This window comes from Cygnus olor, chromosome 6 (assembly GCF_009769625.2).
Source record: "Cygnus olor isolate bCygOlo1 chromosome 6, bCygOlo1.pri.v2, whole genome shotgun sequence".
NCBI lineage: Eukaryota > Metazoa > Chordata > Aves > Anseriformes > Anatidae > Cygnus > Cygnus olor.
In genome coordinates, this window is record NC_049174.1 from 6,911,847 (window position 1) to 6,935,494 (window position 23,648).

The following is a 23,648-nucleotide window of genomic DNA, read 5'->3' on the forward strand; positions in this document are numbered from 1 at the left end:
CAGAGAGAAAGAAGGTAAACTAGGAGTACAAAAAGGTTATGCTCCAAGAGGGAACCAGAGAAGAAAGAAGTCTCTGAAAGAGAAAATGAATGCCTGCAAGTGGATGACTTATTCAGAAGATATCTGAAAGTTCAGGCTGTTTCTGTTATTGTTTCATGCATCAGTCAATTTTTTTCCCTGAAGTCCCTCATACAAGAGTTTCTTTGGCCCATGGCTGCTTAACAAGTGAGAAGCAATGAAACCACAGGCCAGTGGGAGATCCAGGGGTTTTCAGATAGAAACTTAAGCCTCCATCTGATGTGAGTTTGAGGATTGACAGGATATAACAGACCAAGTTTTGGTTATTTTTCCAGCCTTCAAATGCTGATGGTCTTGGAAGCGCTGGTTCCCTGTTACTTGCAGAAACTGAAGCGGCAAACCTGTCAAGCGGAGACTGTGACAGCAGCTCGTGAGGAGATTGCTGCTATGGCTGCACTTGCCACCTCTTTGCAGGCCCTCTTGTACAGTGTCGAAGTTCTCACCAGGTAACTCACATCTTTCAAAGGTCTGAGCATGTATTTGGTCATCAGTGTGGGGAAAAGGAGCTCACGGGAGCTCACAATATGCAAGTTATTTTGGATAATGGTTGAGTTTTAGACATGTTAAAATGAGTGCTAGGTTTCACCAGCCCACAAGGAGAATTTCAGTGCACTTGTTATATTCAGTCTTCAGTGTGTTACTCACCTTCTCTTTACCAGGCCTATGACAGCCCCGCAGATGAGTCGATGTGACCAAGGCCATAAAGGGACCACAACAGCTAACCACACCATGTCAGCAGGTGTGAACACCAGGTAAGTCAGTGGGTTTTTCTTTCTTTCTTGTTTTTCTGAACAGCTTTTTTTTTGGGCGGGGTAAGGTAATATCTCACTCCTCAGAGTGCAGAGTGCTTCCTCAGTTGCCTGAGGAAGTGCTCTAGGTACTGTGGGACAAAAAACAGTCAGATAAAAAGAGCACATAGCCAGGACTGAATCTCTGACAGTAACCAAAGTTCCCAATAGTATAAATTTTGGTTATGAAACCATAAATAGAAGACCAGGATGTTAATCCTGAAGTATACTGACAAAGCAGCTATGCCCCTGAGTTTTCTGCTTTGCTTCTTTCCAAGTCCACCATCAAAGAGACCACTGGGCAGAGGCCAGTGGTTAGCAGAATAGTTATTATCAGTGTATAGCAGAAGGGTTGGATCCTTCTAGCCTCGTTCTGAGACACTGAGCAGCAGCAAGAGCTCAAACTGCATGTCACTTAAGACTCACAGAAATTAGCGCCTCCTCTAGTTTTCTTTTTATCATTTTCCTTTGCTTTTCTGAAAGATTATGCCTTACTGTGCTTAAAATCTTTGTGTTTGTGCTGACCTGGAGGAGGAATTTTCACCTAGCTGTTCTTCCAGAGCAGAGTATTTTCCTGGAGTAGCAGTTCTTCCAGGGCAGAATATTCCTTCTTGAATTCTTTTGTCAGTAACAGCTGATACTAAGTCTGTGCATAGCATGGTACAGTAAAGTACCATGGGCTATAATGGACTGTAAATCAGTAATACCTTTCTGGCAAGACATGCCTTCCAAGTTGTTCTGTGTCTTCTTTTGTATTGAAGGGAGATAGAAATCCCTTTCTGCATTAATCATCAAAGGGCTATTGTATTACTTTATAAATGTGGAATGCACACATCTTGGTCGGTAACTCCTGGGATTAGTCTGTTACTCTTTAACAGACTGTTTCATCCAGGCTGGGAGTCTCAGCAGCGCATTCAGCACAGCTTTGTGCTTCAATCCAGGATCTGAGAAGCAGAGAAACCCCTTCATGCCCAAGCCTGAAATGGATATATGCTGTTTACTTCCATTGCAAAAATGCCCCATCTAAGAAAAAATAAGATGTAATAGATAGTAGTTTGTCTGCTGATTTTAGAAAGCAGTTAATATGTTTCTGCTGAGAGGCAACATAGAGATTCCTGATGCTGTGTAACTTGAATATCTTGGCTTTCATTTCCAGATCTTTCTGATGATCAAGCAGTCAGTTTCTGATCCAAAATATTTTTGCACTGCTCCAGGTTTCCTGCCCTTATTTGTTCTGTTATTGCAACAGGCATATGTTGACAACAGCAGGAGCCTCATGATGGTGGAATGGTCACTGTTCTAGCCTTGGACATGTGGTGCAGGGTTTGTTAATGCTTTCTCAACAAAAAGTAGCAAGAGAAAATGAAAACAAAACAAAACTCTGATTTCTAGGAGGTGAGCTGTGGCTTCGTGAGAGAGGCCAAGCACTGGGGTGAAAATCAGTAAGAGAAATTGTTTGAAAGCCTGAATTTTTTCTTTCATAACACGGGCAGTAACTATGACAATCTGGTTGTTGCTGCTAGTTGGGAGATTAAGGCTATTCATTGTGGTCACTAACTACATGTAGCCATTGTTCCAGTGATAAAAGGTACCATCCTGTCTGTGAAGGGTGTACCTCTGTGCTAGAACATTGTCACTCTCTCTCAGCAAGGGACAGTTACGGCATTCTTAAGTTGCTGTTTTAAAACTCCACTGTTTCTCTTTTCTCAGGTACCCAGAACAGGGAGCCAAACTACACTTTATCAGGTACAGTAAAATCTTCACCCAGTCTTCTCTGACATGTGATGAGCTGTCTGCTCATGGCTTGGACTGGCGTACGCTAACGAGCCTGATCTCCTTCTATGACCAAGTGACGCGCTTGGTGGATGAGGGGAAGGCTGTGGAAGGCTGTGGATGTGATCTACCTTGACTTCAGTAAGGCTTTTGACACCGTTTCCCACAACATTCTCCTCAAGAAACTGGCTGCTCGTGGCTTGGACTGGCATACGCTTCGTTGGGTTAAAAACTGGCTGGATGGCCGGGCCCAAAGAGTTGTGGTGAATGGAGCCAAATCCAGTTGGAGGCCGGTTACTAGTGGAGTCCCCCAGGGCTCAGTGCTGGGGCCGGTCCTCTTCAATATCTTTATCGATGACCTGGACGAGGGGATCGAGTGCACCCTCAGTAAGTTTGCAGACAACACCAAGTTAGGTGCGTGTGTCGATCTGCTCGAGGGAAGGAAGGCTCTGCAGGAGGATCTGGATAGGCTGGAGCGATGGGCTGAGGTCAACTGTATGAAGTTCAACAAGGCCAAGTGCCGGGTCCTGCACCTGGGGTGCAACAACCCCAAGCAGCGCTACAGGCTGGGAGATGAGTGGTTGGAAAGCTGCCTGGCCGAGAAGGACCTGGGAGTACTGGTTGATAGTCGGCTGAATATGAGCCAGAAGTGTGCCCAGGTGGCCAAGAAGGCCAACAGCATCCTGGCTTGTATAAGAAGCAGGGTGGCCAGCAGGTCTTGGGAAGTGATTGTCCCCCTGTACTCGGCTCTGGTGAGGCCGCACCTCGAGTACTGTGTTCAGTTTTGGGCCCCTCGCTACAAGAAGGACATGGAGGTGCTCGAGCGAGTCCAGAGAAGGGCAATGAAGCTGGTGAGGGGTCTGGAGAACAAGTCTTACGAGGAGCGGCTGAGGGAGCTGGGGTTGTTTAGCCTGGAGAAGAGGAGGCTCAGGGGCTACCTTATCGCACTCTACAGGTACCTTAAAGGAGGCTGTAGCGAGGTGGGGGTTGGTCTGTTCTCCCACGTGCCTGGTGACGGGACGAGAGGGAATGGGCGAAAGTTGCGCCAGGGGAGGTTTAGGTTGGATATTAGGAAGAACTTCTTTACCGAAAGCGTTGTTAAGCATTGGAATGGGCTGCCCAGGGAAGTGGTTGAGTCACCATCCCTGGAGGTCTTTAAAAGACGTTTAGATGTAGAGCTTAGTGATATGGTTTAGTGGAGGTCTTGTTAGTGTTAGGACAGAGGTTGGACTAGGTGATCTTGGAGGTCTCTTCCAACCTAGACGATTCTGTGATTCTGTGATTCTGTGATTCTGTGATTCTGTGATTCTGTGAACTGCTCTGCAGCAGTTTCCAGATTTACTGGGTCCCACCCACTGTTGTTGTTGCTGCAGCCTTTTTGCAGGGTAAGGTAACAAAGGATAGTTCGTATAGAAATTTTTCTCATTCTCAACAAGACTTTGCAGGTGATAGTTTCCCTTTTTCAATTGCAGATGCAACTATTTTTCTTTTCAATTGCAGAGGAAAGCATCTGTTGCAAAACAAGCTGGAGAAGTTGTTATAATCATAGAATCACAGAACGACTTGGGTTGGAAGGGACCTTAAAGCCCATCTGGTTCCAACCCCCCTGCCACAGGCAGGGACATCTCCTACTAGGTCAGGTTGCTCAGGGCCTCGTACAACCTGGCCTTGAACACCTCCAGGGACGGGGCATCCACAGCTTCTCTGGGAAGCCTGTGCCAGGGCCTCACCACCCTCTGAGTGAAATAATTTAGTAGATAGTTACAGTCTATCCCTGCTCTTCCACTGCCTACAGCACTTACTTTTTTCTCATTTTCTATCTTCCAGGGAGAACCTTCACTTACTGGAGGAGGGCCAGGGTCTTCCCCGAGAGGAACTGGATGAACGAATTGCCAGGGAGGAGTTCAGGAGACCCCGGGAGTCACTGCTGAATATCTGCACCGAGTTTTACAAGCACTGTGGTCCAAGGCTGAAGATTTTACAGAACCTTGCTGGAGAGCCCAGAGTGACTTCTCTGGAACTGCTGGATGTGAAGTCCCACATGAGGTATTCCACAGGCATTCTGCTTCTACTTGTTCATGTCAGGGGGATTCCTTTATTTTAGCTCTTATTTTATCATAATAGCAGACAGAGTGAATGACTTTTTGGTAGTGTAGACTACTTTGGCTGTCTGAACCATGCATATTTTAATGTTCCTTAGATTGTACCTGATGCTGCTTGTGTATAAAAGGGTTTCATAGGCTCTCCTCTGGTCTCATTCAGACCCCCATCTCCTGTGGATGAAACACATGTGGAGGCCCACCTGACACATCAGAATAAGTTATGGTGAAGAGTAGAGTAGATAAGGCTACCTCTTCCCCCCAAGGCATGGGGAAGCTGCACGGCTGGCTGAATCTTCTCTTGTGACACTGTGCACCAGAACTAGCTGCCAACAAACAAGGAGAAAGGGAGAAAAAACTCTGCACCATACGATGTACATGCCTGAAAGGGGAGAATGGGTCTGGAGGCATTTACAGGACCACCACCTCGGTGTGTGATACAGCAGGCACACAAGTTTTTTATTAAGGTGCAGTACTGAGCCCAGCTGGCTGGTTGCATGCTCATTGTAGCATCCAACTGTTTTGTGGGGTTCAGGCCTAGAAGGAATTGTGTATAGGCTTTTAATCAGCACTTTGGACCTCATTCTCTGCTATGCTGTTCACGGTAACCAGAAAATAGGGATAAGTTGCTACAGAGAAGCTTGCCCAGATAGATGTTAAAGACAAAAAAGCAGTAGAGCAGTGGAACACAAGGGAATGGACCTGATTCTGTTGTCAGTTTTTCAGTCATCTTCAGAGGAAACTTTTGTCTGAGCTTTATGCCTTTTTTTGCCTGGAAAGCCTTGTGAAGCAAGCTGAAGGGAGATTGATGATAGTAGTGCACCAAACCAAGTCTGTTCCTGCCCCCTGGACCAAGGAAAACCCTCACAAAACTCCTCTACCTTTACATGCATGCTCTGAAAACAGATGGCAAAGCCCCTTAGCTGGCAGATTCTGTCACAATTAGAGATCTTTGGATTCAGGCTGTCTCTATAGAACACAAAATAGTGTTTCAGATTAATTTAGATCTTGTTTAACAAATACCCCAAATTCACTGGGGCATTGGGAAGTGGTTTTTGATTGGTTTGTGTGTTTGCACATGAATTGAATGTTTCTCTTCCCCCCTCTGGTAAATATTTAATAATTTAGAAGGTAATTTTAAACAAGAGATGTCTCTTACCACAGATGCATGTCATTTATGTAATGCTTGGCTGCAAACAAACTGAAGTTCTGATGGACTTGGATGCTTCTGCAGTACCACCTTTATATTTTTTCCAAGGAACACAAGCATCAGAAATTATACAGCTGTTTAACTGCAATAAGAGTCTGAGACATTATCAGTAAGAGTCTGAGATAAGAACTTTATGTTAGAAAACAAAGGTGAAATTCTCAGACCGATTACATCCTTGGCTACACATGTTTGGGGTTTTTTTGAGCATTTCAGTGGGAGCAAGAAATACATGTCTGATGAATGAACTTCAGTGCAGTAAAGTATAGGGCTTGCTATTTTTTTTCCACATTAAATTACAATCCTGGTCTTACAGTTGCATGTAACATCAGAGCACTCTGAGTGTACTACCTGGAATTATTTGCTGTTTAACAGTAATGTGGGAACTTCATTTCTGCATTTTTTCATATTCCAGAGAAATTAAGCTTAATTGCTCCTAAATCTGTGTGTACAGAAGGTGCTATTGGTATATGTTTTTGAAAAGATACTTTCTTGATAGAAGATTTCAGTGAAACAGTCACAGAACACAGTACTAGCTGCTAACTACTGCATTCTTTTCAAGAGACAAGGTCTTTCATGGTCAAAGGTTACAGCAATAACGCCAAGAGTTTGATTTACAGAAGATAACGAGTTGTGCTCTGATTCTCTTATGTCTCCTGGAAAGTGCTAGAAATGACTCCTTTATTATGGTTGGAGCCAGAACTGCTTTATCGCAGTTAGCCCTAAATAAAAGGAACATCCTCCTGATTCTTACATGAATTAATTTCATAAGTATCAGTTAAATGACTAACAGGATTTAGCTGCAGGAAAAAATCTTTTCTAAGTAGACAGCAGATTTACCAGAATGTGATGTGACAGCTATGGTCTTCAGAGGCTAACGGATTCCATTTCAGAGACTTCAGAAAACAAGATAATATGGCTATTCACTTCAGACAAGGTTCATCTAACCCAAATTTAGACATTTAAAAGTGAAATGTTTAGTCCGATCGAGTCATAAAGTTCTTTCTGGACACAATACAAAGGGAGATGCAACCCAATGGGCTCCTTATCACAGTATTTCAGGAAGATTAGAATTTCCCAGGTTACTTATTTCTATAGGAACAGAGCTAGAAGACTAATTGAGATAGGCATCTCATGTTGGATGAGATGGATCTCACACTTCATAATGCATAAGCAAATTTGATATACCATTATGTACCATTGATCTTGCGTTATCAGAAAGAAGCATAATTGCAAGATGATTTAAATTTCAGAGTGTTTAAGAAAATAGACCTACTCCATAGCATGACAAAGTAGTTGTAAAAAGTAAGAATAAAGAGATATTGGATAAAGAAACATGTTTATAGCACTTTGGGTTAATCTGAGGAACTCATTGCCTTTGATATTGCTAGGTAGATTTTAAAGAGAATGGAAATATGCTCCATTAGTTGAAGGCATTTCAGAAGAAGCCCCACAATATGAGTAGGATTATCCTATAATTGTCCACTACAAAGTCTAGTGGCAGTTCAGGGAATATACAAGTTTCTGTTCCTTTTATTAGTAGATGTGGCTTTATTACTTGTCTTTGTCTACCACAAATCTTCAAGTATTTTAGCAGCTATTTGTCCAACTACAAGTCTAAGTTAAATGTTGCCATGGCATTTCACAGTCAATACAGAAAAAGCCATTGGCAAGGCCACCTGGGAGGGTTAGAAGGAATGACAGCAACACAATCTGTAGAGGTGTTAAGAGAAACAGATCAAAGCTGCAGGGAGTAGTCATACACAGTACATGTGTAAGCCTGAGGGACAGCACATTATTTTTAAAGTTTAACACCTGTAAATTGCATAGTGAGATCTCTTAAAGTAGTGTCACTGAAAAACAAGCACAAAACTAAAATCAGTCACTCATCAGTTGACATACAATGTCTGTGTTTCACAGGCATTGGCAATGCTGTAATCTTACTAACAGCTCAGTTACTTTGTTTTTAGCAACACAAGTGATTCCTGATGTTCCTTCAGTGTGTTTAATGTCAACATAAAAGGACACAGGCTTGGACATTCTTTAGACTATTCATTTTGTTTATAAATGTAAACAGTGATACTTGCAAAAGAATCTTAATAGAACAGAAACTGTTGCTACTGAGCCTCAGGATTTAAATAGCAGCACATTTGACTTGTGCATCTTTTTCTTTTTACTGGTCTAGTGATCATTTATCTGCTAGTTCATTAGCATGTGTGGAGAAATGCAAATTGTAGAGTATTGGATTTCCCTCTTAACAAAGTCTGGTTTTAGGTTGGCAGAAATCGCACATTCCCTGCTGAAATTGGCACCTTATGACACGCAGACGATGGAAAGCCGAGGTCTCCGGCGCTACATCATGGAGATGCTACCCATCACTGACTGGACAGCTGAGGCGGTGAGACCTGCCCTTATCCTCATCTTAAAGAGATTGGATCGTATGTTCAATAAAATTCACAAGATGCCTACTCTGAGGTAAGCAGGTATAACAGCAACCCTCTGGGGTCCATTTCTGATGTTGCAAGCCTTGAAGTGTGGGTATGTCATCTACCTAAAACTGTTGTGTCGCAGTGAACCTTTACAACGTATCAGAAAATGAAGGTTTTTTTTTCTCTGTAAGTGTGCATTTATGTTGACATGTTTGTTGTGGCTTCTGGTGGAGAGGAAATGCATGGTTATAAAGAACTACAGAGAGAACGTACAGAAATCTTTTCTCTTTCTCCAAAATAAGTCTTCAGATTCGTACCATCTGTCTGCCCTCCGGTTTTTTTTTGCTGTGAGTGAAGAACATTAATTTTATTTCTTTTTAATGGAAAGTTAACTGTAGTAACAGTATCTCTAGAGTACCTTCTCACAAAAATACTGTAATGTTCTCTGTAAAGATAAAAGTAATCTGGAGCTACCCAGTAGCTTCTGAATGTTCCTGCATAAAGGGAACAGAACTGCAGTAATGGCATCTAGTCCGTGGCTAGTGAAAGCCTGCTGCATCACAAAGTAGCATTCAGGCCTTCAAGAAATATTCAATATGGAGCATTTCCACCTTGAAGGCAGTGATATAAATCCAGTCTGGGTAGTGTGAAATCTGTCAACCCTGCAGATTTTCCAGTGATTTGAGTGAAAAGAGTCATTGGTCTCAGTCACTTCATGGACAAATGTCCTCAGCTGCTTGAATCAGTCAGCTTGTTGGCAATATGAGCTAAGCCAACTGATGTTAGAGAATATCAGAATTTGGGACTCAGACACAAAACTAATCATGTACACAACTGAGATGGAGCAAATAATACAGAGGTGATCTCTTCTTTCTGGCACCCCACCTATCACTTCCCCTTGGTTAACAATCTCCTTTTAGAAACTCCTGCCCTTGCAGGGAATTTAGAGGCAGAAATGTTGGTGCTTCCCCTTCCTGATGGTTTGACTCTTTGCCAGGTCTTGCCTGCTTCTTGCCATTTCTTTCTTTTCTTGCTCATACTTCCTGTTGCCTCAAAAGGCAGCTTAAGGTTCTTCCTGTTCCCAAAGAGCTTTCCTTTTGTCTAAGCTGAATGAATGCTCATAAATTAAAATTCCCTTCATATTCCCTCCATCTGTGCCTGGATGAAACTACTCTTCTGTACTCACAGGGACAGAGACAGCAGAGCCACTGGACCAGATACAGCAACTACATTTAAGCATCATTAAGTATCATTTAAGCAAGAAGCTTCTTAGAGATGGGACAGAGATCACACATTGCTGGGTGACAGACCACAGAAGTAGTCTCACTACTACTGTGGATACCACAGTATCCCCTAGAGTATTCTCCTCAGAATCTTACATGCTGCCCCCTGCGGGCACCCTGCTCCAAACCAGGGAATAAGAACAAGTAAAATGCAAACTACTATTTTGGAATAGGTTTAGCAACAGTGGATGATGAAAAATGAGGTATAAATGTAGGGAACCCTTGATCCTCCGTGAATGTCTAAGAAGTCTACTGAGGAGCTTGATTAGGGTATTGTTTATTCTTCAGCTAACCAGTTATTCAAGCCTTGTCCTCCTGTCCCAGTCAGCACACAGTTAAATGTTGGCTTGGGAAATACGCAACCTCTGAAGAGTCAGGCCCTGAGATGAAGGGCAGGAGCCACTTTGTTGTTATCTGTGATGTGTCAGCTTATGGTTAGGAAGGACTCCATTCAGCATCTGTCAGAGGCCCTAAAAGCTGTTTTGGTGAAAAAGGCAAAGTGTCAGGGAAGAAGGAAGGGGTCCTGGAACAAAGGACTTTAGTGCTGGTAAGGAATGAATCAAACCTCCTACACGGGGTGAGGAAGGTGAGGTTTACACTGTTGGGCCAGCTTAAGTTCAGGGAGTCACTCTGGCAGAGCAGACAGGATTGCACAGTAGTTTATGGAGGATGCACACAGCTGGCAAGGTTTTTTGAACATCCACAAGCCACAAGAGATGGGGGAGTCGCTCTCAGATGGGAGCATGGCCCAGTAGATGGCTTCCCACACACAGGCACACCTAGAGAGCTGTCTGGTGGCTCCCTTTCATCCACCATCTGTCAGAAGGAAGAGTCAGGGCGTGAAGCACAGCCCATCCACCATTCCTGTTGTGAGGGGTTTTGTGTCACTACTGCAGACACCTCTGCTACATTTTTGGTCTCCCAACACCCAGTGTGCTCTGTGCTTTCCTGAGCTGCGTGGGTCAAACCTTTTCTCTGTTGCGCACTTCGTGCTCATCTTGGACGTCATCGCTGTCTGAAACGTTTCCTCTGTGGGTGTCACTGTGTGTCGGTCGCCGTGTTTGCGAGCGTCTGGTGGGGGGCAGGAGGCCAGCGGCTAACGGCACCTACTGTTGTATTGCAGGCGCCAGGTTGAGTGGGAGCCTGCCAGCAATTTGATTGAAGGGGTTTGTTTGACACTTCAGAGGCAGCCAATCATATCCTTCCTGCCTCACCTTAGGTCTCTGATCAATGTGTGTGTCAATCTGGTGAGTAGCTGAGCGGCAATCCCGTGAACCTTAGCTAAACCTCAGTCTGCTTGTTGACTTCTCTGGATTGAAGATGACAGTTCATTCTCATTCCTGTCATTTTACCTGTCCCCTTACCCCTCACAAGGGGACTTCGCAAGTGACACTAGAGATAGCAAGGTTCATTTTTGAAGTGGTGCATGGGAAGATACAGTGACCGGTAGCGGTGCTTGAGTGATTTATTTCCGTTGCTTCCCACGCACCACTTTGAAGATCCACCTTTGCCGTGCTGAGCTGAGAGTTGAGGGCTGCAAGTTGGAGAGTGGGGTGGTGGAGACTGCACACACCTCGTAGAGGCGGGGAGAGGGTGGCACTGGAGATACCTACCGTCTCCAGTGGGGAGGGCCCTGGTGGCTCTGTCAGAGGCCATCAGATGTTGGCTAGTTAGAAGGGTTTACATGGGTGGATTCACTCCTCTGTTTGCAATGTCCCTGGCTTGATCTAGTACAGGTTTGCACAGTACAATGTTCAGATCCCACTCTTAGTAGAACTTTTGTTCATAAGTGTGTCACAACAGAGAGGTTATACGGACAGAGCCTGTCTGGTCATTCAGTTATAGATTGCAGTTTCTGCAGCTGTAACACTGGGGACAAACCCTCAGTTTGGTATTAGTGTAACTCCAGGTACTTGTACAAACACACACACTCACATTCTGTGTGGAAAAAATACAAATAAAGGGGGGAAAGGCTGCCCTAGCATTGTTAGTAATATTGGGTTTAATAACATTTTCTTCTTAGAATGCAGATGGTGGAACTTTCTCTAGCAGTAACAGAAAACCTCTTAGGGTTCACCAGTGCTTTGAGGAATTTTAAAAACAATGATCACCAATTTTAATGCAGTATCAGTGTTTGCCAGGCTCCTGTCCTTTGAGCCCATACATCACTCATAGCTGCAAGGGTAGGGAAGCTCCAAGCTGTCAGAGTCCACGAGACTTCTTTTTTATTCATGCAGAGATGGCTGCTTGGAGGCATTGCAAATCTGGACCCTCAAAAGTACTTAGGGTTGTTACGCAGGGAAGTTGCTACAGAGTTAGCTCAAATACAGGTTGAGAATGGACTTGTAGTTTGGCAGGCAGACAAGCTGGAGTGAATCACACCAGCAAGTTCTACAAAAGGCCTGCATTAAGAATTAGCCAGTGCTCTAAAAAAGGCAGAAAGCTCTGCAGTGCTGAAGTGCAGTCAGTCACAGTGCTTGCATTCAGCTGGCGGGGAACACCAGGAAGAGGTACCAGGAAAAAATGGACTTTTAACATTAAGAGAATTTCACCTTTAGCTGGCAAGAACTATAGCTGCTGTAGGATCACCCCTGACTGCATGCTAATATTTATGTGTAGACCAGTTGCATCATGAAGCCAAAAAGACATCAGGCAGGAAGGTGGGGAAATGTCTAAACGATAATCCATACTCAAATGGAGAAAGGGCTTCACCTTCTCCCCTTCTAAATTGTCCTTTGGTGTTCTGGGAGAAAACTGGTTGCTGTCTTTCTCCCCAAGCTGAATTTGGGAATACAGTGTGCATTCATCTCCCCTAAGCTCAGCAGTCTGTGAGTTAGCTTCTGCCTGTTCCCATCATCTAGATGTGTGTAGTCATGGAGAGAAGCACACAGAAGTAGGCCTGTGATTTAATTTTCTCCTGAAGGACACATCCAAAACAGTTCAAATAACCCTCCCCTAGAAGTACTGTTTTCTTGTGCTGATAGTTCATGGGGTTCCAGACAACCAGGTCACTGGCAGGTAACTCTATTTTAGACATCTTGGGACAGGCAAGATGAACCATGCTTAGAATCTGTAAGAACAGAGTGTGTTTGAGAGGAATCTGAACATTGTACAAAACCCGGCTAGGGTCAGACTTAGGACATTATTCTTCCAGTAGATAAGCAAGAGAAGGGAAAAGATGTCCAGTTTCAATGCAGACTTTTTGCTTTGATGACATATTTTATTTGTTACAGTCGTTACATGACGTATCCTCCAACTCTAACTGTTCCACCGGTCCAGTGCTGGTCATTTAGGGCTGGTACAGGGTACATTTCTAAATGTACCAGATTACCTGTGCACTCCTCCCACCCTTGCTGGTTCCCTCTTCTCCCCTCACCTTCCCTGCTAGAACTCCTCCTCACTGGCCCCAGCTCCCACAAAGGCCACTGGGCGGGGGCTGGTTCTCCTAGAGCCACCCCAACCCAGTGCTCGAATGAAAGGCCCCTCCATTTCATTGATGTTGGAGGATATGGCATGGATGAAACTGTAAGCAGTCAGTTGTGGTGATGTGCTCTGTTTGTATTGCAGGTGATGGGAGTGGTAGGACCCTCCAGTGTGGCTGACGGATTACCCCTTCTTCATCTCAGCCCTTATCTCTCGCCACCTCTGCCCTTCAGCACAGCTGTTGTCCGGCTTGTAGCATTGCAGATACAGGTGTGTCTGCCCTGGCCTGTGGCCAGGCAAGTTTTAGCTTCTGGTTGAGACACCAACTCATCGGTGCTCTGTTTTCTTTCTGCAAAAGCTGGGCAAAAACTGTGGAACATACACCAAAAATCAAAGAGAAGCAACATGTAAATTCTGCCATCTTTTTGACAGCTTGAACTGAGCTCAGAATTCACCTGTCTACAACAAGCATCCATCAGCTTAACACTGCCAATTCATGTCCAGGGAGTTCGGTTGATTGATGCTGTTTAAGGCTCTGACAAGCATATTAGGATTCTCTGCAGTACCTAAGGAGCTAGCAGAAGTTTCCTGCCATGGGGAGATGTGCCCTGGCCTGGGTCACGTCCATGCGGCTCAACCTTCTTCCTCATTGGGTGCATGTGCGTAACTGAGAGTGGAGTTTGTGCTCTTCTGCTCTTACCTGAGCTGGTTGTACAGTGTGCTAGCTCAAAGAGGCAGGGCAACTTGGCTTTTCAGCTGCTTACTCAAGAGCATCTTTGTCCAGAATAACAAACCCATCCCGTACTTTTGGAAATTCATCACTTTTCATTTCTCATAGCAGTGCCACAACTATTACAGAGTCTTTCTGCCTCCATATTCCTTTCCCTCCCCATTGGCATGAAATCAGACAAAATGGAGACATTGGCAGCAACAGAATGAAGAGACAAATTTCCTAATTTAGCTCCAACTTGCATTTTTAACTATGTATTGGCACATCCAGTTAGATACTTCAGCAGGTAGTTTTGAGCGGTGGGGCTGCTTGGGAAGTAAGGGTTAGAGGGACCGAGACACACTGTTTTTCTTCAGAGCATGAGGCACAAAAGGACTTTTTGATACTGACTCGCACATAAAGGGCACAGATTTCTTCCAGCTCTGAGGTAATATTTCTTTAATCACAAGCTAAAAAGGGCCACCCTCACCTTCTCTGAAATCTTTTCTTTTTTTTTTTTTTAAACTAGGTACCAAAATAATCATTTTTAAACCATATTGGGAGTTTTCACTTATAGTATCCTCTCCTCTGTGTTCACTCCTTCTTTTCATGGGTTTTAAATGGAACAAAAACCAAACATGTCAGAAAAACACATGAGAAGCCATATTTCTAACACTTCCAGCAGGATATAAAATAGAAGTACTTCACACCCCACAAGAAATCATTTTCTGGAATTTCTCAGCCCAGGTCTACAAGCTCAAGGGGTTACAAGGTTCAGTTGCATTTCACAGCTAAGTCTATAGCAACTGGGAAATTGCAGATGAGCAGAGGTTTTACTGATAGTCATTTGTGTTACCTCCTCTAAAGAAGACGAAAGACCTTTCAATTTAGGCTTCAATGAGTCAAGAAGTAAATGTGCATTTTGTTTGTTTTTCAGGAGTTCAGTGTTTATGTTAGGGAAGATGACAGAGCAGCACAAAGTGAGGCAGAACAAAAAATGTGTTCAAGAATAACCTTCATGTTCAGAAAGCAGAATATATAGGTTATGTCATTTGTTCTATTTTCTCTGTTCATTTTTTTTATTCCCTGTAGTCTGGGTCAAATCCTGTTCCCATTCACAGCAGTACAGAGTTTGGGACTAACACCCAGCCAACTCCTGTGGGATGCATCTGATATTGTTAATGATGCCTATGAGTAAGGAATCTGGGCTTCTTACCTCTTGGTTATGACAAAAGCAGGTCATACCTATGTTACTCTGTGAAATCCTTTTACTCCTAAGTGGTCTCAGGGCTTCTAATTCAATCAGGTCGTCAATGCTTGTGTTGTACTGTGTAAACAGGGTGCGTGGGGGATCGTCATTCCCTGCAGTAACTTGTGTGCGTGATCTGCTGACGGAATTGTTTAATCCTTTCTTATTATTACTGCACAGGCTTTGAAAGAAGATTTCCCCCTAAGCCATGTCGTCTCCCCATTCACCAATCAGGAAAGAAGGGAAGGAATGCTTTTAAACCTACTGATTCCATTTGTGCTCACAGTAGGATCTGGAAGCAAAGGTCTGACTAATTTAACAAAAAGAAATTTTCTCCCCCTTTTCTGACAACTGATGTTTGCACTTTCCCTGCTCTCTGTTGATCTTTTTTTGTTATTTTTTTTTAATTTGGTTTCCTGTCACTTACAGTGTGTCAGCTAAGTGCCCTTTGGGTTTGAGACTGAAAAGAATCCCACTGGGAGAAGTTGTTGTTTCTCCTCTTTGTTTCAGCTGGGCCATGGTTCTTGAGTTAGGTCTTTCATAGACATGCTTCTTCTTTTGAAACTGGAGTGCAGGGCAAGACAAATGTGTTGTAGCAGAAGCTACAGAGGGGAGCAGAGGTCACAAAAATTGTGTGCCCTTGTGGTTTGCTGTCTGCCCAATCCATGCCACTTGTCTGGCACAAGTCCTGCTCCTTGCTGTCTTCTATAGAGGGTGATCATTGGTAAATTCCTAAACAAAAGCAAAGAAGAAGGGAGAGGGGGAGGTAAAAAAAGGAAATGAGATCATGAGACCACTGAACGGGACATTCTGCTGTGCTGTGTAGCTCTGTGTTTGTGTCTGTCTGTGTTGGTGTTAAAATAAACTTTGCCTTTGCTTGCAGGAGGAGAAGCAGCATAACGAGGTGTGGGGGACGGAGTTTTGGCTTGGGGGACATTTGAGATTGCCCCACATTTTGGAATGGAACAGGGTCTGGATCTTTTGGTTGTCTTTGATGGGATGTAGCCTGATCTCTCTCTCTCTCTCCCCTCCCAATGCATCTCAGACAGCCCGTGGCTGGAGCAGCCTGAGGTCCTGCTGCTGCTCCAGACTGTTATCAATATCCTCCTGCCACCTCGCATCATCAGCACTTCCCGCAGCAAGAATTTTATGCTGGAGAGTTCCCCTGCCCATTGCTCCACGCCGGGGGATGCGGGGAAGGACCTGCGGCGGGAAGGGCTCGCAGAGTCCACCAGCCAGGCTGCCTACCTGGGTGAGTGATGGCTTCTGCTCACCTCTGGGAAGAGACAGAGATAAAATGGAGCGTTCAAGACTGTAGATAGCACCAAAGAAAACCATCTCAGGCAGGAGCTAATTGAGCTCTTTAGAGCTGCTTTAAGTCTTGTCCTGAACCAGGGGGACAGGCCAGAGCATGAAGCCAGGAGTAGTTCTGGGAAGTATTGCACTGTGAGCGGTGTCTGCACTGCACCTGGAGGAGGTTGCAGCACAGGTAGAAGTCCCTCAGTTTTCATACTGCCAGTATATAGCAGTGAAGCCAAAAAAGGCTGGTCCTCTGCCTACCAGCCCCTAATGTCACAGTTTCACTGGCCCATGGTTAGCTCTGTAATGCAGGTGAAATGTGAGGCAGTCTGCCTGCCTGCTGGCCCTATGCACACGTGGTCTTTCCTGACTATTATTCCCCCTGCTCACTGTATGCTGCTGCAAGGTAGTACTGTATTTTCTCACATGTGACCCGCAGGTGAAAGGAAAGAGAAAACAGTGAAATCAGAGATCCAGCAGCAGTACAGGTTATCAGAGCTATATTGGGGGGCCCTCCACACAACTTCTCTGTGTCTGATTTTGTGAGGGCACTTAACCAAAGACTTACATTCAGGTATTTGTTAACCCCTATCTGAGGTATGGGGTACTACTGATGAAAAGCTGGCAATTCACCACTGATTTAGCTCCCTGCTCCAACAAACCTGTATACAGATGTGTGATGGCTGAGATGTCCTGGCCATCCCATCAAGAAAGATGGAGTGGAGTAGTCAACCATTCCCCCAGCAATTTCCAGGCCTCCTTTGTTCCACAGGGTAGATTCCTTGTCTTTCCTGTGAGCTGTTGGTCACAGCCCACTTCAATGTAGAGCATTGTTTTGAACCTCATCTCTGTTCGTCCCCATTTGTAATGCAGTGCTCTTGTGAATTAAGGCCTTTGGACTGTTTTTGTTGTTGTTCAGATTACAGTTTGACTGGGGCTCAAGCAGCTGCACCGCTAGAAAGGTCCTTTTCCTTACCCTGAAAGTATCCTGGAGGTGATTGTGCTCACAGGGTGGCCCTTTCTGTGGCTGTGCTTAATAGAGGTTTTTGAGGTTGTCTGATCAGACAGGGCTGCATTCCCATCCTGAGCTACTTTTGAAATACCAAAATTGATACCAATACCTGAATTCCAGGTAGACAATCAAATTATGTTAGAACTCTGCAGGGAGGGAGAGGGGAAGAGCAAAAAAATACAGAGGAACTTGGGTGTGAAGTAGGAACATTTCTCATAGGTAAAACTGGAGGAGGGACTCTCAGTCCTGATCCCAAGGCCCTTTATTAGGACAAGGTTCCCCTCCTTCCCTGCGCTGTTTGCAGACTGATAGAAAAGACACTTGTGACTCTGAGGGGTGTGGGTGTGCATGTGCACGTGCATGCATGCATGCCTAGGTTTGTGCCCCCTGTGCCCCCCCCATTCCTCCCTCAGTGCTTGTAGGGGACACTAATAACATCTCTGACTGTCCTTTGCTGGTGTGTGTTCCCATGTAGCCCTGAAGGTGATCCTTGTTTGCTTTGAACGCCAACTGGACAGCCAGTGGTACTGGTTGAGCCTGCAAGTCAAAGAGATGGCACTGCGGAAGGTGGGAGGGCTGGCCCTGTGGGATTTCCTCGACTTTATCGTGCGAACACGGATCCCTATCTTTGTGCTCCTTCGGCCCTTCATCCAGTGCAAGGTAACAGTTGCTTTGGCTCCTGCTAGATCACTCCCTGAAGGCAAGATATCCTTTATTCCCTTGCTGAAAACAGAGGCAACAGCGCTCCTGGAAGAACCAGGTGTTTATGTAGGGAGTGATTTGTTAGTAGGCCTGTGAACCCTGTGAAACTGAATCAGAAGGCTTTTCCCAAACAACAGCAAAGAGTATGCCCATCATGCAGGAGCTCTGATGTAAGAAGCCCATGAGTATAGCTAGACTTAGTTCCCCTGGGTAGGAAGGTACCTACTAGGCTTGACCAAGAGGGTTTGCATGTGGACTTAGTTTCACAACAAAGACACTGAAAGCACTTGAGACTGTCATGGATGCACTGAACCTAGGAGGGTGTTGGCATGGTTAGCAGAAATTTTCCCCAAAAGCTCCTCCAAAGAGAGTTGGGCAATGCAACTAATAGGCAGGGAGCAGTACTTCACCTTACATGTCTTGGGTGATGGTTCTGATGGGGCTCTTGCAGATGGACAGACAGCTGCTGGGCTGGGGCAGCCAGGGCTTAAGCTAATCACAGCTCTTCCCTCCTTGCCAGGTAGATTGAGACATGGTACTCCACCTTATTTAGCCTTCTCACCGTTTGGACAGACTAAATCATCTTGGAGGCAGGAGCTGTCTCATGTCTGACAGTAGAGTTTAGCATAAGGAAGCCCTGATCTTCATGTACCAGTGAGATTCTGTGTCTGCTCAGTCAAATATAAGGTTGTCCCTGAAAGACAGGCAGAAACTTCTCATAGCTGCAGTCAAAACCATGCCTACAAAGAGGACAGTCTGCTGGCTACAGGCTCGTGCTGATCTGAAGACCAGTCCCAGCTCCCTGGGCATCACTTACTCGCCATGCTAACGTGTCCCAATGTTGTTAATGCCTTTCTCAGCTGCTGGCCCAGCCGGCTGAGAACCATGAGGAGCTGACTGCCCGACAGCACATCGCTGACCAGCTGGAGAGACGGTTCATACCACGCCCTCTCTGCAAGAGCTCCCTCATCGCAGAATTCAATAACGAGCTGAAGATCCTGAAGGAGGCAGTGCACAGTGGGTCTGGTAAGGAGGAGAGGGGAGAGCCAGAGGGCCATCAGCCCAGTTTGGCCAGCAGGTTCACCCGGGAATTAACTTGTGAGACAAACCTGCCTGCTTTCAAGGAGGGGCTTGGGATAATTCCCTCACACCCTGACAGCTTGTCCCTGCCTCTGGCTCCATGCCCAGCCCAGCTTTGCTGCTGGACAGCCACCAGAAGTGCAGAGTGGTTGTGAAATACACCTTGTTGTGCCCATTTTTTTCTGCTAAGACCATGTCCCAGCAGCAGCCTCTCACTGCCACAGCTGGCCTGTGCAGCCCCAACCCAGAACCCACAACACAGCAAGCCCTTACCTACATCTCTGTAAATCTTCAGCTGCTCGTGTAGAAACGGATGTCTGTTTGTAGTTCAGCAGCAGATCTGTCTCCTCCTTTCTCCTCTTGGTCTTATTTTGATTTTCTGTACTGTTACCAATGGGCTCACAGTGTACTGAAGCTTTTTCACCACTTTCCTTACATGAGGGGACGTCTGCTGTAACAGTCACCCTCGTTGCCACAAGAGGGCAGCCGCTGCTTATGCACAGCAAGAGATTTTATGTGCTTTGTTCTTAAGAAATGAAAGAAAAAAAGAAAATGCCTCAACCTTTTTTTTCCTCAGTAATAAGTTGCCTTGTTCCTAAATGTTGAAGCAGTAAGGTTGAGGGAGAAAACCAAACTGCAAACAAACAAAAAAAAAAAAACAGACACAACAGAGATTTGGGATGGGTTGAGCCGGGGTATCTGTGTCTGCTTTATCACCTCTGCCCAGCCACTGCCCCACTGCTCCTAGCAGTCAGGTGCCCAGTGTGACAGGAATGTGTAGTTGGTTGCTGATTTCCAGTGCTGTCACTGACTTGGGTTTGATTTTCCCACTCTTGCGCAGCTTACCAAGGGAAGACGTCTGTGAGCACCGTGGGCACCTCCACCTCCGCGTACCGCCTGAGTCTGGCCACCATGTCCCGCTCCAACACGGGCACTGGCACGGTCTGGGAGCAGGACAGTGAGCCATCCCAGCAGGCCTCGCAGGACACGCTGAGCCGCACAGATGAGGAAGATGAAGAAAGTACGTGGTTACTGATTTAAGCAAAGCTCCCAACACTGAAGGTGTTTTCTGGATGCCCCCGAGGACAGATAGGAGGGGAAGACAGTTGTCACTGTCCCAGTTTGAACAAAAAGCCCATGGGGGCAGAAGGCTATGAATCTGGTGTTGCAGCTACACAGTCCATGGTCTTAAAGCTTGGGTCATTCCATATCTCCTCATCCCTTCCTGATCTCTGGGTAGAGAAAAGGAAGGGCCTAAGCAGACATCTAGTGTGTGAGACCTGGGCTGACATGCAGTCCCCACAGTGCTGACAAGGCATTAGCGATCAGTCCTCTCTTTGACCTTCATCCTGGCAGAAGGCAGGGGTGGTGGCTGGCTCTGTAGTTAGGGTCCAATTGCTGCAGGGTCTGAGTATTTCCTGCTCATCGCTTCTGTCTAGATGCTCTGACATGGAATATGTTGACCTTGTGCTGCATGGGATCCAGCTGTGGCTCTGCAGGGTAGAATGTCTGTGCACTTGTGTCACTTGATTCACAGAGAGGAAATTAAGCCTTAAACCTTCTGACAGCAAAAGCTTGATCTCTTGTGAGTAGCTGGCAGGTTCCAGGGTTGTCAGGCTTTCTGGTGCCGGTTTAAAAGGAATGGGATGGTGAATATTTTGGGGACTAATTTGCAATGACCTCAATGTTGCTTTGTCATTTCAGCTGAGTTTCATGTTATTCTTGGAATTTTGCCTTCTCTCTGCTTGTGAGCTGTCCATCTGCTTCTGAGTTGTCCATCACTGAAAGCCAGGGTAGAAAACTCTGCTTATATGTCATCAGGGTTTCCCCCTACTTTAGCAGGGATATTGTCTTCTGGTGCTGCAAGGGTTGGTTGCCTCAATGCCTTGAAATTCAAGCATTTTGCTTTTGTATTTTAGGACTGCTGACTATTCCCAAAAGACATTAAGTAAAAGGGGTGAAAATGGGTGGCTCAAAAGAAGGGCCTGTGCAGTTGAGGCAGAGCTGCCTTTTAGGAAAGAACAGTTAGCCTGAAACTTTTCAGGTTCAGCCCAACATTATTTCAGCAGGGTTCATTGCTAAACATTGCACGGTCCACCCAGCATTGTGCTGCTGATATGTTTCTCTGTTACACATTGTGGCCAAGGCTGTTTTCAGCCTCAGATTAATTACGAGCCACTGTGTGGAATGATGAGTGCTGTCTTCCTATTTGCTTATGGCAGTATTACCTCAGCCCTGCCTTGGCTTAATGCTGCCGTAAAGTATTTCAGTATATCAAAATTGGAAAAGGTCAAAAAGAGAAGAGAAAATTACACAAAACTTCCCCTTTGTTTCATTTGTTTATTTATAATTAGAAGTTGTTGTGGTAAAAACCACAACAGAGTCATTTCTTTCCAGATACTTCATGTAATTTGAAACAGCACTGAAAATTTCAAGCAGTCCTGATCACAATCCAACTGTCTGCAAAGCTCAGCTGCAGTATGATGTGCTTGAGTCAATTTATCCAATTTTTTTGGTGACATTTTAAAACACATGTCCCAAAGGGTGTTAAAAGCTGTCAATCCTGCCTTTTGCTTTGTTATGGATTTTATCTTTTGTAACAGTGCTGTGCTATACTGGAGCAGCCATTTATTCATACCATAATGTGTCAAAAAACGTTTTACAAAAAACGTTTTTACAAATACATCAACACAAAAAGGAGGACTAAGGAGAATCTCCATCCTTTACTGGATGCGGGGGTAAACTTAGTTACAAAAGATGAGGAAAAGGCTGAGGTGCTCAATGCCTTCTTTGCCTCAGTCTTTAGCGGCAAGACCAGTTGTTCTCTGGATACCCGGTACCCTGAGCTGGTGGAAGGGGATGGGGAGCAGGATATGGCCCTCACTATCCACGAGGAAATGGTTGGTGACCTGCTACAGCACTTGGATGTATGCAAGTCGATAGGGCCGGATGGGATCCACCCGAGGGTACTGAGAGAACTGGCAGAGGAGCTGGCCGAGCCGCTTTCCATCATTCATTGGCAGTCCTGGCTATCAGGAGAGGTCCCAGTCGACTGGCGGCTAGCAAATGTGACGCCCATCTACAAGAAGGGCCGGAGGGTAGACCCGGGGAACTATAGGCCTGTTAGTTTGACCTCAGTGCCAGGGAAGCTCATGGAGCAGATTATCTTGAATGTCATCACGCGGCACTTGCAGGACAACCAGGCGATCAGGCCCAGTCAGCATGGGTTTATGAAAGGCAGGTCCTGCTTGACGAGCCTGATCTCCTTCTATGACCAAGTGACGCGCTTGGTGGATGAGGGGAAGGCTGTGGATGTGATTTACCTTGACTTCAGTAAGGCTTTTGACACCGTTTCCCACAACATTCTCCTCAAGAAACTGGCTGCTCGTGGCTTAGACTGGCGTATGCTTCATTGGGTTAAAAACTGGCTGGATGGCCGGGCCCAAAGAGTTGTGGTGAATGGAGCCAAATCCAGTTGGAGGCCGGTTACTAGTGGAGTCCCCCAGGGCTCAGTGCTGGGGCCGGTCCTCTTCAATATCTTTGTCGATGACCTGGACGAGGGGATCGAGTGCACCCTCAGTAAGTTTGCAGACGACACCAAGTTAGGTGCGTGTGTCGATCTGCTCGAGGGCAGGAAGGCTCTGCAGGAGGATCTGGATAGGCTGGAGCGATGGGCTGAGGTCAACTGTATGAAGTTCAACAAGGCCAAGTGCCGGGTCCTGCACCTGGGGCGCAACAACCCCAGGCAGCGCTACAGCCTGGGATGAGTGGTTGGAAAGCTGCCTGGCCGAGAAGGACCTGGGAATACTGGTTGATAGTCGGCTGAATTTGAGCCAGCAGTGTGCCCAGGTGGCCAAGAAGGCCAACAGCATCCTGGCTTGCATAAGAAGCAGCGTGGCCAGCAGGTCTAGGGAGGTGATTGTCCCCCTGTACTCGGCTCTGGTGAGGCCGCACCTCGAGTACTGTGTTCAGTTTTGGGCCCCTCGCTACAAGAAGGACATGGAGGTGCTCAAGAGAGTCCAGAGAAGGGCAACGAAGCTGGTGAGGGGTCTGGAGAACAAGTCTTACGAGGAGCGGCTGAGGGAGCTGGGGTTGTTTAGCCTGGAGAAGAGGAGGCTCAGGGGAGACCTCATCGCTCTCTATAGGTACCTTAAAGGAGGCTGTAGCGAGGTGGGGGTTGGTCTGTTCTCCCACGTCCTTGGTGACTGGACGAGGGGGAATGGGCTAAAGTTGCGCCAGGGGAGGTTTAGGTTGGATATTAGGAAGAACTTCTTTACTGAAAGGGTTGTTAGGCATTGGACTAGGCTGCCCAGGGAAGTGGTTGAGTCGCCATCCCTGGAGGTCTTTAAAAGACGTTTAGATGTAGAGCTTAGTGATATGGTTTAGTGGAGGTCTTGTTAGTGTTAGGACAAAGGTTGGACTAGATGATCTTGGAGGTCTCTCCCAACCTAGACGATTCTGTGATTCTGTGATTCTGTGTCCAGCTACAACTTTTATGCCAGCAATCACTATATATC

General features: G+C 45.8%; 1 protein-coding gene across 16 annotated transcripts in view; it reads left to right on the forward strand.

Moving 5' to 3' along the window:
* UNC80 (unc-80 homolog, NALCN channel complex subunit) overlaps window positions 1-23,648 on the forward strand; it is a 132,861-nt gene that overhangs the window by 95,205 nt on the left and 14,008 nt on the right. For 14 of the 16 annotated variants that reach the window (XM_040560999.1, XM_040561000.1, XM_040561008.1 and 11 more), the window contains 12 exons: window positions 354-524; window positions 738-830; window positions 2,577-2,612; window positions 4,467-4,685; window positions 8,220-8,420; window positions 10,781-10,904; window positions 13,225-13,350; window positions 15,219-15,342; window positions 16,084-16,290; window positions 17,825-18,009; window positions 18,912-19,077; window positions 19,973-20,152. In XM_040560999.1, the coding sequence (XP_040416933.1) occupies window positions 354-524; window positions 738-830; window positions 2,577-2,612; window positions 4,467-4,685; window positions 8,220-8,420; window positions 10,781-10,904; window positions 13,225-13,350; window positions 15,219-15,342; window positions 16,084-16,290; window positions 17,825-18,009; window positions 18,912-19,077; window positions 19,973-20,152 (1,832 nt within the window). Of the gene's footprint in view, window positions 1-353; window positions 525-737; window positions 831-2,576; window positions 2,613-4,466; window positions 4,686-8,219; window positions 8,421-10,780; window positions 10,905-13,224; window positions 13,351-15,218; window positions 15,343-15,921; window positions 16,291-17,824; window positions 18,010-18,911; window positions 19,078-19,972; window positions 20,153-23,648 lie in introns of those variants that run through there. The other 2 variants (XR_005820914.1, XM_040561013.1) reach the window with 2 other exon arrangements.